General features: G+C 34.9%; 1 protein-coding gene across 1 annotated transcript; it reads right to left on the bottom strand.

Annotated features, from left to right (window-relative positions):
• Positions 1 to 1,659: 1,659 nt before the first annotated feature.
• LOC105641003 (arginine--tRNA ligase, chloroplastic/mitochondrial) lies at positions 1,660 to 13,144 on the bottom strand. The gene is made up of 17 exons (XM_012225442.4): positions 12,966 to 13,144; positions 11,949 to 12,085; positions 11,680 to 11,755; positions 11,495 to 11,596; positions 11,121 to 11,336; positions 10,574 to 10,654; positions 10,333 to 10,416; positions 10,151 to 10,255; positions 9,277 to 9,455; positions 8,456 to 8,540; positions 8,039 to 8,225; positions 7,864 to 7,933; positions 3,317 to 3,386; positions 3,011 to 3,100; positions 2,379 to 2,447; positions 2,163 to 2,261; positions 1,660 to 2,051 (listed from the first exon to the last, which is right to left on the bottom strand). Exons 1-17 carry the CDS (start codon positions 13,011 to 13,013, stop codon positions 1,941 to 1,943), a joined length of 1,809 nt encoding a protein of 602 aa, XP_012080832.1. The 5' UTR covers positions 13,014 to 13,144; the 3' UTR covers positions 1,660 to 1,940.
• Positions 13,145 to 13,947: the final 803 nt, after the last annotated feature.

The raw sequence follows: 13,947 nt of genomic DNA, 5'->3' as shown, positions 1-13,947 counted from the left end.
TTTGTAAATAAACAATTTTAAAACTTGTAAAATTTAAATTTATGATATTAAATCTTTTATATTTTAAATGATAAAAACATCATGATAGAAATAATAAATGACAATCAATAATTATAACAATAAAAATATTTTAATGAGAATTAACTAAAAATAACAGTTACAATTTACATGACAATTAATAGAGGGAGATGAAATGTCAAGTTTAGAAATAAATATTAATAAATAATATTTTAATAAAATATTTAGTATTTTAAATTTTTATATATCAAGTTTTATTAAAATATTATTAATATTTATAAAATTGATTTGTAGATAATTAATTTTAAAAACTTGCAATGTTGAAATATAATTTAACAAATGTAGATAATATTTTATAAATTTTAATTATAATATTAAACCATTTTTTAAAATATAGGATAATGAGGTTACATATATTATTAGTTAATTCTATTTATTTTATAATTTTATTTATTTATATAGTCAAATAAAATTTTATAATTTTGATGGCCATTTCATTTATTCGAAAAATTTTGGTTAAGCTAGTTATTTATTCAAATGATTATTGTTTCATATATTATTGATTATTATGTCTTGATATTTATAGTTTCGCATTTAATTAATTAATTGCAATACATATTAAGTCGAGTTCAACTAAGAAAATATGCCACATGTCATTCTTAGAAAAATATGCCAAGTGAAAACTTTATTGAAAAATTATGTCATATGTCAACTTGAAAAAAAAAAACTTATATATATATATATATATATTGATTTTCTTTGCCAAACTTTCATTGTTTCAACTAAATGTTACCAATATATTTAAAGTATACATATTTAATCTATAATACAATTTTTATTTTCTTGAAATGAATTCTTATTCATCCTATACATGGTATTTAATACACTATATTCAATATATTATATAATTTCTTATGTTATCAAATCAAATTTTTTTATTCTTACCGTATTTGATATGTACCTTAATTAGTATATAATACAATTTTTTATTTTATCCAACAAAATTTAGATTCAAATAGAAAATCAATTTTTTATTTTAAATTGTCTTTATTTATTCAACTAATAAAATTAAAATATACTATATTGATGCCATATTTAATATATATACTATATAGCATATAATATAATTTCTTAATTTATCCAATATAATTTAAATTTAAATAGAAAATTAAAGTCACCAATCAAAATTAAATTACCATTATTTTTTAACCAATAAAATTAAAATCCTTAACAGTATTTTTATCAATCCATAAATTTGGTAAAGTGTTTTTTTGCGATCCCAATGTTTCCCTCTCTATTTGTACATCTTCTGTTTGGTAGTTCCTGATATTATGAAATAAAATGGAATCCAATCATGTTACAAAAATCAAATTAGAAGAAGGTCAAGTGAGCTTAAGTCACGACAATGAAAAGCTAGCACGTGAAGCTCCTCGACCTAACATCTTGATTTAATATTTAAAGAATTAATATTTGAGCATTTAACTTAATTAGTATGATTGAATGATTATATGAAAGAGACAAAAACCACCTCTTCTCTATTCTCTCATTTTGGCCGAACACCCTAAGAAAGAAAGGAGAGAATTCTAAGCTTTTTAAGAAGAAATACTTGGTTTTTCATGAAATAATCTAAGAATTTTCAGCTGGAAAAAGCAAATAAAGTGCAGTGAAATTAACCAATCCAATTCAAGAATTACCAACTCAAACGAATTGCAGAGAGATAGAAGGGAGATTGATGAAAGGATTTGGAAGGGCTTCAGTTCAAAGAAAAGGTGCAGTTTTGTGCTTTAGGGAGCTTGCTAGGTCAAAATTGGGCGAAATCGCAACAAAACGCAAAATACAAGGTGATTTAATGCATTAGGCAACTAAACAAAATGTTTTCTAAGTGCTAAAGAGAAAAGATAAGTACTTGAAAGCCCCTCCTATCATATCTTGTAAACAGGTACAATTCCGAGGAGAAAAAAGCATTTTCTCATGACCAAGGCTGTTGCTTCGCACAACAAAAGTCTGCTTGTTTCTTCTGTAGATCCGACAACCTGCACCAATTCCCAACATACTTTAGTTAAATCAAAGTTGTAATGTACCTTCAAATTTTCTGAGATTATCATACAACATTCAAGATACATCAACTAATAGTTGAAGCACACCTGGCAATTAGAGTAAAATTTAGTGAAATATTCGGATAAGCTGTAGAGGTATTCACATATCGCACTTGGCAACAAGTTGATGCAAGCTTCTTCAACCGTCTGAAAGGTTAATTTCATTAGTTAACTATCTAACTATTGTGAAAATAAGCCAGCCAAACAAATAAAAGATCTACCTCAAGGTACACAATCAACTCATGGTTCTTTATCAAATCTTACCTCCGAAAATCGTAGCAAATGAAGTGCCAGAAAACGTTCATCTGGATGATCCAACACTAGCTTCGCTGTCTGTATAATCCCCAAAAAAGGTAGCTGACATGTTAATTACTGCAGGTCTTCTGAATTATGGCAGGGGCTGGGGGAATCCCGTGTTTGACATTACAAAGTCCACTGATGATAGCTTAATAATGGCTAACGAGAATACAAAATCATGCAACAGATTGTGTAGACTAAATGGTGTGGAAAACATCCCTAAGAACTATGTCAAGGACTATAAATACATATTATTACGAACATAGAACAAGTTCTGTCAATCAATTTCAGTATTACGCTTAAATTTGTAATCATCATGAGAAGATGAAAATTATTTACGCTCAAGGCATTAAAATAAATACATAAATGAGTTGTAAGATGAGCAGAAAGATTGAAAACGACTTTCTAGATCGTTAATAAGTCACTTGTACATGCCTCAGTATACATATTTAACCAAACAAGAATACCATAATGGTGCAGCCTCCAATCAAAACCGAGGAATGTAGGAGTGACTAATTAATGATAACAGTTTAGTCACGTGAAGAAACAGGGACTAATTGAACAAGTACAAGAAAATTACACATTACAAAACAACTTACATTTTTCAGCTCCTCTATGTCTCTACCAGATTTCCTGATTATTGAACAGATACGAGCATGCGCATACAGCAAGTAAACAGCAGTATTGCCCTGGTCACAAGTTATAGGTATTCATTGTGGCAGCAACAAATAAGGCAAGTAACAGTCTATAAAGTAACAAAATGAAATGATAGCATAATCAAAAGGTCATATAAACATGCCAGGGCGGAGAAAAAAGAGAAATCTTAATACTATCATAATCACCTTAGATATAAGCAGGTTTAGTGTCATAACCTTTTAAAATATGCTTTAAAGCAGTATGCCTACCTTATCATTAAGCATCTGGTCAAAATTGAATATGTAATCAGTCATTCGGTTGTTCTTTAGGTCAGCATACCTGCCAGAACAAGTTTACAATAAATGCAAGAAAATTTACGTTCACATAGACGCAAGAAAATATAATCTAAATAAAAATATAGAATGTAGTAATACATAATTCAACGTACGAAACCCACAGCACCGAACAATGGCAAGTGTATTAGAGAAAGTTTAGATGATAATATCATAGCAATTGTTACCATTAATACAGATTTCAACTCTTAAGATTTTCTGAAGCATCAAACTTTGTTGTTTAGAAAAGTTTAATGACTTGCACATCGCACATGAGAACCATTAGAGTATATAATTGTTTATGTTATTATTATATGTAACATAAAAATATCTTAAGAAATTGGCGCATTTACATATATTAATTGGAATATTAAATCTTGGAGATCTCAAGTACAAGGAGGCTATTGGCAGAGCTAGCACATCAGAGCAAGTCAAGATGCAAATATTGAAGAATGCCATTAGTTTTCTCTATTACTTTCTCTTGTATTTTTTTCCATTAGTTTGATTAATGTTTGCTGCCTTATATTTGAAATCTATCAGTTCTTTAACAGCTATGTGTGGCTAGTATTTCTCTTTTCAGGGTTTGGTAAACTATGATTACACAGTGATTTTGTAAGAACTTTTCTTTTAATTAATGAAAGCATTGTTTAGTTGTTATTTGAGAAGGGTCCTCTCACTTTGCTTATTAATAAATGACTGACGAAGTACCGAATGATAAGTTACTTAGAACCCTAATGGGTTTTGATTAACTTGGCATCATTAGAGGTACAAAACCATAGCAAGTTGCATACGTGAACCTGGCCCTAGGTGTCACGGAGATAGGATTTTGCTATGCCTATCCGTGCGGCACTTAGTCGCCTTTGGGTGTTAGGACGAGCTAAGTAAGCCTTGGAGTTATGATGGAGCAAAACTGAAAGCCAAATAGAGAAGAGAACACAAGAGAGCTTTGTTGTAGAACTCTTACTACCCAAATGCTTTGTATTACATGAATTGCTTGGCTAAGCTTGGTTTTCTTGGTTGATTTACAAATGAAGTGAGGGGTGGTATTTATAGCCACTTCCACCTCCTCAATGGACGGTTATGATTTAGCCTACACGAATCAATGGTCTAGATTACATAGAGAGTTCTAGAATAATGTAGACACTACACAAAATATCTCCTTGTGTGGAGTAGTGTGGAGAAGTGTAGAGAATTCTAGAATGCGGGCTTGGGTTCTCTCAAGCCTTGTTATATTATGGCAGCCCAATTGGCACCTCTCTAATGCCTTGCCTATAAATTGCTAGGCTGCCTTGCATTCTTGCGCAGCTTGCAGTGCGGGGCGTAACATCCTCCCCCACTTGATTCAGCGACGTCCTCGTCGCGCTATGAGCTTCGTGCTCTTTTACTTGTCCTTGAACTGCCAAAGAACCTCTTCATGCACCCAGCTAGCTTCAGATTCGGGCAAGTTCTTCCACTTGACCAAGTACTCGCGATAGCTCGGCACTCCGCGTCGCCATACTTCTCGTGAGTTGAGGATGCTGTCAACCTCCTTATTTGCTTTAGTAACAACAACCGGCGCTTTAGTGGTCTCGCCCTTTCTTGGATCTTTGCCATCTGCATGATAAGGTTTTAACATACTAGCATGGAAGACATTATGAATCTTCCACTCGGTAGGCAGTTGGACTTGATATGCAGCCTTCCCTACTCGTTTGATGATAGGGAATGGTCCCTCGTACTTCTTCACTGGCCCTTTTTGATCTTTTTGTAAGGACTTGAGCTGATTAGGGCAAAGTTTGACGAGTACCTTGTCTCCTTTGGCGTACTTCTTCGGTCGCCTCTTGGCCCATTTCTTTATAAACCGAACAGCCTTATTGAGACAAGCAAGAATCTCGTCTGCTTCCTTATGCCATTCTCTCACACGCTTGTGAGGTTTACGGGTGTCATCCCGTGGGTTGTTTTGTGAGGCGTTAGCACTGGTGTTGGCTAGCTTCGCCTTATGACTTGATGTGTCAGTGGCAACATCGGCCTTCTTTTGTTCTCCCAATTTTGGGGCCTTCCTTAGTTCTCCCGTCTTTGGAGGTGACTTTCGAGGAAAGGATTTGGCTGGCAGCTTAGCACTTGGCTCCAGCTCAACCTGGTGATTAACTTCCTTTTTAGGAGGTGTTTTTGGTGACTGTGGAGGTGTGATGTCTTTGGACTTATCCTCCATCGTTTCGGCAGACTTTGGCGAGGATTGCTCATGATTTGTCACTTCCTCCTCCTTGGGAGTGCGAAGAGATATGGCGCCTAAATATCGTACGGAACCTGTCTGGGCTTGGTGTTCCTCTGTCGCCTTCACTTCCTCCTCCTTGGGAGTGCGAAGAGATATTGCGCCCAAATATCGTAGGGAACCCATCTGGGCTTTGTGTTCCTCTGTCGCCTGTTTCTCCTTATTGCACTCAGTGACCATGGCATTCACTGCCTTTTTATAGATGTCACGCATCGTATTTATTTTCTCCTTATCGGGGCAATCTCTTGTCCAATGCGGCCCTCCACATAGGAAGCAAGGTTTAGGTCTGAAATTATGCTTCCTAAACTGCTTATCATGTCTTCCCTCGAGAGCTTTGGGCGAACCATCTTCCCTGTGATGATGGTCCTTCTCCTCGTCTTCACTCTCTCCCCCACTCTTGCTAGGAATGGGCTTGTTGTTCTCAACTCGGGTGGAGTAGTCTGTTAGAGTTTCAGCTACGGCAATAGCATCATCAAGTGTTTGCACGCTACGCCGCTCTAGCTCCACCTTCGCCCACTCTCTTAACCCATCTTTGAAGAAGAAGAGAGCATCTTTGTCGGACAAGTCGTCAATTTCCAACATAAGAGTGGTGAACTCCTTAATGTAATCGGAAAGGCTACCTCTTTGTTGTAGACGACGTAGTTTACCCCTTGCTTCAGTATCCGCATTATGAGGCACGAAGTGCTTTCGCAATTCGGACTTGAATTGCTCCCATGTATGGATGTTGCAAGTGCCTTTTTCACGCTCCGCATGCTTCCTTCGCCACCATAACTGAGCAGCATCCCGAAGGAATGTGGGGGCATTGCCAATCTTAGCGGCATCATCATTTACCCCCATGGCCTCAAAGTACTGGTCAAGGCCAAAGAGAAAGTTTTCCACCATGGAGGCACTGCGCGTTCCATCATACGTCGCAGGCTTGGGTACTTTCAAACCATGTGCTACATGACTTGTGGTAGCACTAGTCGACGCAGGACTACTCATTCTTTGGTGCATCCGGCATTCAGAACGGATAGCATCTACTTCACCACGTAAGGCACTAAGTTCAGATTCAGTGAATGTACGTACCTCATTTATCCTACCAGCAAGGGTTTGAAGCTCCTCTCGTAGGGATCTACCAAGCTCGGTGATCATGCATTTGGCAGCTCGAATGATCTCTCCATTCTCCTGAACAACATTGTCGATTTGTTCGGAGAGTTCTCCCACAAAAGCTTCTTGAGAAGACACAGCTTGCTCAAGAGCTGCAAATCTTTGCTCCACATGATCCACGGGTGAGGTTCGTGCCTTAGACTTCCCCCTCTTAGATCGAGTGCGCACCGGCTCACGGCCTCGTACTGCCTCTGGCTGCTCGGGTTGTTGTTCCTCCGCAACAACCAATTGAGCTTTATCGTTTGCCATTGATCAAGGCAAAGGGCTTGGGACCTAGGACGGAACCTGCTCTGATACCACCTGTCACGGAGATAGGATTTTGCTATGCCTATCCGTGCGGCACTTCCTTTAGAATTAACCTATTAAACAAGCCAGTACTTGATCTCCATTCCTTGAGGATGATATTTATTACAGCATCAGAGGCGTATGCTTCTGTAGCTGAACAAAGTACCATTCCATATTGCCTGCCAAAATCTACCTAATTTTTAAGGCATATACCAATTCTCAAAAGAACCTTAGTTAGTTGTTGTTGCCTATTTTATGCTTTGCTTATTTATTAACATATCAAATGATTTTAAAATTCCACTACAATTTTTCTTTAAAATATATCAAACTTTTTCTTACAGAAAGTAATTTAAAATTTTTCGACTTATAAATTTAATCTGCACTTTATATTAATTTGATCAGTGGAGATATTGGAAACAAAAGATTAAAATAGCCAACCCCAACAAGCTTGGAACTAAGGCTTAGTTGTTGTTGTTGTTGTTGTTGTAGCATACCAATTCTCAACTAATCCCATTGCTTCACTATTCAAACAACAATCAATCAATTTATAATTTTTTACACCAAAGTTTTATTCCTTGATAAATCACATCATAAATACTTAATGAACTCTCTTCCATCAATCCAAAGATTGAGTTCCATAATTCCCAAGTTCCCTCACACCCACAGCAGATAATGACGTATTATTCAAGTAAGCCATGCATCAATAGAAAAAAATACCAAAAGCATACTGCATGCCTATTGACAATATGATGACAAGATTTAAGCTAATGAAAAAGGAAAGACAGAGGATAGACAGAAAGCTTACTTAACAGCACCATAACCAATAGCCTCAGCTGTTTGCTCAAGCTCATCTTCAGTCCATTCTTCACCCTTACCTGTCCAGAATTAAGAAAATATAAAGGTAGCCCATAAAAAATCTTTGAGCAAATACTAAAAGCATGTCAATCACAGCTAAATATAAAACACTTCAATTATTCTACCACGCTCAACTAGTGCTGTTTTACTGCGTTTCTTGGCTTCATCAAGGAGATCAACCAATCGAACCACTTCAGTGGAACGAGTTCTAAAGCGCTTTCCATCTTCCCCTTTAAGCACGCCAAAACCAACATGAGTAACTTTTGGGTATAAATTATCAGCAGACGGGAGCCAACCTGCTAGTTTGGCAGCCTGCATTCAAACAAAATCTAATTTTAGAAGTACTATCCATGAGATAAAAGCAACTATGTGTAGATTTTGATGATCAGTATTGCACTTCACCATCACAGAGTGGTTGCAATATAACACAAAAGTAAACTTGTATATAGAAAATAAAGAAGAAAATAATTCAAGCAAAACAAAAAAACAACACGCACTAAGAGGAAAATAAGTGAATACAAGAAACAGAAGCAAATACATACTTTGAAAACCATTTCGAAGTGCTGATTCTGGCCAGCATCAGTAACATAAATAATCCACTCAGCTTTCTCCTCATTAAGGCGATACCTAAAGCAAGAAATATTAGCAATCAAAACAAATTACAACCCACCTTACCCTCTAGCTTTTTCTTTTTCTTGAGAATCCATTCTCCAAATGCTCGTGAATATATGTCATAAAATGGAATTCTTAAAATTCATATATCAGAGTACTAATAGTTTGATGTTAAGAGAAAAAAACTACCCATCTCCACATATATTGAATTTAATGTTGAGCAAAAATGGACCGTAAAACGAAATGTCACAAATCACGAAGCAAAGGACATCACCCCACTTTACATGCGAACAAACATCCATAGGGCGTAAATATGCCTCTAACTTGAGTGGGAGGAAGTAATAATTCAAAATTAAGTTGCTATATGTGCAACAAATCCCACCAATGCCAACCTTCCATATTGGTAATTCAGGAAACCATAAACCGGAATTTTCTCAGAAATCATCGAAACGAAAAAATTTCTGTAGATGATGGAACTTCTTTTTTTTGGGGGGGGAGGGGGGGTGGGGCGGGGGGGAAGGAAGAGAAAGTTAAAGGACAACATAGAAGCAATCACAGTTTTCTCCAATTCTCATCACCTACCATCCATTATCAAATTCAAATTAAGATCACTAGAAAATTGCATAATCCATACAACAATAATAGGATGATTTTAACCACAACGCCCACCAAATACAAATTTAGGAAATGGTTATAGAGATTACAAGGCAATCAAAATAATCTGAAGTAAGATGAAGCAAGGCCAACTAACCAAAGAGCAGCCAGATCAGTTGATGCATAGTTGTAACCACCATCACTCTTCACAACAATAAGAGGTACATCATACCCTTCAATAAATATCACACTAGCGCCTTCACTTTCTTCAACTAATCTTTGCTGGGTTAGTGCCTCTAAAACCCCAGGAATGTAAGGATTGTAAAAGCTTTCTCCCTGTCAATAAGGAATGGCATATAAACATGCATGTGATTAGTAAAAGCTTGCTGCTTATTTTTCTCCTAAAAAAATGCAAAACACTGGTGAGGCTCAAATGCGCCTCTACTAGAATAAACAGCCATTTCTTATTTCAAGCGACCTTTATGGGAAAAAAAGGAAACAAAGAAAGTAAAAGGAGGTCATCATAAGCCCAATATCTTAAATCAGCAAGCATGTTTTTTTATGGATTGCAAGTGTGGTTGCACAGTATATATTAATGCATGCTCGGTAATCAGTATGTCTAAGCTTTAAACAGAGTTTCAAAACTGCAACATACTTAAATGAACAATAAAATAGAGAATTAAATTTATTCATGACTATAGCATAAGCAACATTTGGTACCAACAGCCTAAGTATCATTTTATACTGCTGTGACAACAAGGTACATTAAAGAGCCCACCCCCACCAGAAAGCGGAAAAAGAAGAACATGCAACTTACCTAATTTTATTCTCATCACTTGACATTTTTTTGATTGCCAGATATCATATTACAACCACAGAAAGACTTCAAAAAATATTTGAGGAACACCAATTTTATAATTTCCCACTAAGATCAGACTTGACAGGCATTCCTAGAGGATTCTATACAGTTCAGCAGAACAAACTTTTATGACATCCATGGATCCACAACATAAAAAATGCTAAACATTTACCTTTTCCTCTAGCTGAACCCGAAGGCGTTGATAGACCATATCAAACTCCCTCCTGCTGATATCACATATCTGTTTCCAAGCATGGCGGTACTTGGGTTCTCCACCCTTTGCAACAAAAAATGTCAACATGATATAATACGAAAAATATACTAGCTGTAAAAACAGAAGATTAAACAGTTTACCTGAAGGCGGACCACTGCTTGTTGTGCTCTCTCCTTAAACTCAGAATCAATGTCAAATCTCTTTTTTGATTCCTTGTAGAATGCCTATAAACACAAGTTGTCAGAATCTGCATATCCCATTTTCTAAAAACTTATGATCTAGATCCAATGAAAATATTGCCAGCCTATTTGAAATTAAAAGACAGTGATAACAGAGAACTAAACTTTAGCTTTTTAAGTTTATTAAAAAGTCTTGACCCACCTGTAGATCACCAATGGCACTTTCATTAACATCTTCAATGTTTGGAAACTTTTCAAACAGAAATTCAATCAACATACCAAACTACAAAATGAATAATAATTTGTTAGGTCAGTATTGTTGATTGAGAATGAAATCAAGTTGGCATACAACACAAACCTTTTTAAACTGTAGATATATGTAGACAATCAAAATAAGTTGCCAACATAAATTTCAAATTAAATTTAAAATATCGAATCAAACCATGTCATCTGAACTTGACGAGCTACACATGCAATTATGTTCAAAAAACTTACAACATTAGAACATAATTCACTTCATGTAAAATAGCAAAACACAACACCTAAAGCAGACGTCAACCAAGTGACAAGAAGAATAATCATACTTTATACACAGTTTAGTACAGAAATCAGGAATGAAATAATAGTATATCACTCATTTGAATTGTAAAGAGCTACTGTTGAAAGAAGCAAAGTGATAGCTTTTCAAAATCTCATAAATAACTTTAGCAAACACGATTAGTGAGTGTAGTAAATACAACCAATGATACCTGAGTCCCCCAATCACCAACATGATTTCGACGAAGAACTTCAACATTCGAAAACTCAAGCATGCGAGCTAGCGAGTCACCGATTATGGTAGATCTTAAATGGCCAACATGCAGTTCTTTTGCAATATTGGGTGATGAAAAGTCGACCACAGCACGTTTAACCGAAAGCTTGGGTGCCCAACTTTCAATGCCATTAACAAGCATCTTTTGAATGTACTGCAGGCACAACAATATAATTTAGACAGTCCAACAAAGTTGGCATGAACAGAATGATTAAATTAAAACAAAAAGGAGCTCATGCTAAAAACAAACATATAACTAGAAAAGCAACGATTAAGATGATTATGGAAAACACATGAAATCAGGGAATGCACCTCAGCCATCCACTTGTTCGACAAAAAAACATTCACAAATCCGGGTTTTATCACAGAGGATGACTCTATCATTTCAGAGAAAGGCAGATTTTTCTGAATAGCCTGCCAACATTCCAAAAATATAGTTATCATGTCATCAATATTGACTAAAAAGACTAACAAAGAACATTGTCCAGTACACATGCCTGTCCAACAGCAAGGGGATTCTGATAATTGCTATTTGTTCCTTTCAATTTAGAGAAAAGACTCATGGCGTTATTACTGCAACAACAATAATAATAACAACAAGGTTACTAGATTTACCAAAAAGGGAGAGAAAATGAGAATCCGAATAAAATAAAAGTTAATCGGAGACCCATCCATGGACATTGTATCGAAACAAAACAGAGAGAAAAATTCAAAAAGACAGAATAGAAAACAAGATATCCGCATAATTAAAAATAAACTTATATACCATTGGTAATCGCCAAATTTTGGTACACAGGAAGCAACCAGTGGCTCAGCATTGAGTTGAGGAGGCAGCATTTCTCGAAGTGAAACGGCAAACAACTTGGATAATTGTTTCTTCACATTGCCCATATTCTCCTCCTCCTACATACACAAAATAAATGAATAAAATAAAATCATCTTCAGTGGGGTTTGGTAAATTTTATGTTTACCTTCTTCCTCCTCTTCTTTTAAATCAAGAAAAATCTAAACTAATGTCAAATTAGCATAGATTGAAAATCAAGCCTTCAAGACTTAACCTTTCAAATCTAAGTCAAAACCAAAAATGCCTTTGAGGCATAAAGGATGATGCAAATTGACAATCAAACTTAGACATAAGTAGGCAAAAGAAAGTGATGGAAAAGCAAGCAATAATGACTAAAAAAAGTCAACCATGATTCATGACGGCATTTGGAAATTAAAAGGATGGTGTGGGATAAAAAGATACCCAGAAATAAATTTGAGCTAACATAAATTGTTGATTGCACCATACAAAAACCATGCAAGTGAATCCATATAAGTAGAAGACTACTCATTCACAAATTTTGATGCAACGGAATGCATATTGGTTCACAATCTGTATGTGAACCACACTCCAATAAACCATACTCTAATAAACCAAAATAAAGAGATTCTGCATTCAACGCCCTCTAATCAAAAATTCAAAAAACAAATTAACATTATGCCTGAACTCGAAAAATCTATAATTGCCCAAAAAAAGAAATTAAAAATTCTCTTTAAACTCAAAAAATCCTTGAAATAGTAAAAAAAAAAAAAAAAAAGGTTCTGTCTTCATCTCCAACTAATCAAAAATAATAATAATAATAATAATAATAATCCAAAATTGGGATTACTACTAAAGCAGAACATAATGGAGCATGGTGATTCTGTTGAAGCATCATGGACTGGTCGATGAAAATAGAAGATTAAGTCTTCATGTCCAACTACTAAAAAAAAAAAGAAATTAATTCAAAATTGGACTTACCGCTAAAGCAGAGGACAATGGGGAGTGGTGATTCTGTTGAAGCGTCATCGACTGGTTGACGAAGCGACTCTGTGAGGAAATTCGGCGATTAAATTAGAGGAGTGTAGGAGGGTTTTAACCATCGTATGATCAGTTGAAACAGCAATTGCATGTGCTACGGATTTTAACAGAAAAGTGGAAACTAATTCACGTTTGTGTCCGACATTTTCCCTACTCCTACAATCAGGGGTAATTTAGTCATTAATGTAACATTATAAGTTCTGCTATATTATTCTACTAATGGAATTTTTTTATTATTATTAGTTACTAATGGAAGATTTGGCTTCTTGTATTGGATTAAAACTCTATCACATTTTAAATTTAAAAGATTTTAAAAGATTTTCAATTTAAACTTTTATAAAATTTATAAAAATATGATAATATTCAATTATGACTTTTAAATTAATGATTTGGAAAGATTTTATAAAATTATTAATTTCGTTGGATTTTATAAAAGAGTTATTCTCAAATTTATCATCCAATCCAAAGATTTCAAAAATATTTTAAAATATAACAGAGTTTTAATCAAATACACTCTTTGATGAGAATGGAAGTGAAGTGGATACCTAAGAATTTTAAACTACCTGTACATGTATCTATTCTAGATTCATTTAAAATACTCTTTTAAGTACCCGTATTTGAATCTGTTTAAATTTTACTATCCGTATGTGTCCAAAACTCGTTTAAAGTACCTTGGTAGTGTATCTGCAAATCTTAAATTATCTAAATTTAAGATTATTTAAATACATTTTTACTAACAATGGATAGGGTGCCCCCGAAGAGAATGGATAGCAGGAATTCAAATATCTATACACGTATCCTACTTTTATCCATTATGGATAGTAATTTCATTATTCATATCTGTTGTGGGTAGTAATTTCATTATCCATTATCATTCTAAACTCATTTATAACTATCCATATTCTCTTTAAATGGAATGAAA

Source organism: Jatropha curcas, chromosome 7 (assembly GCF_041381405.1).
Source record: "Jatropha curcas cultivar XTBG-Jc1 chromosome 7, XTBG_Jcur_1.0, whole genome shotgun sequence".
NCBI classification, from domain to species: domain Eukaryota; kingdom Viridiplantae; phylum Streptophyta; class Magnoliopsida; order Malpighiales; family Euphorbiaceae; genus Jatropha; species Jatropha curcas.
This window is presented reverse-complemented; position numbering and strand designations above follow the sequence as displayed.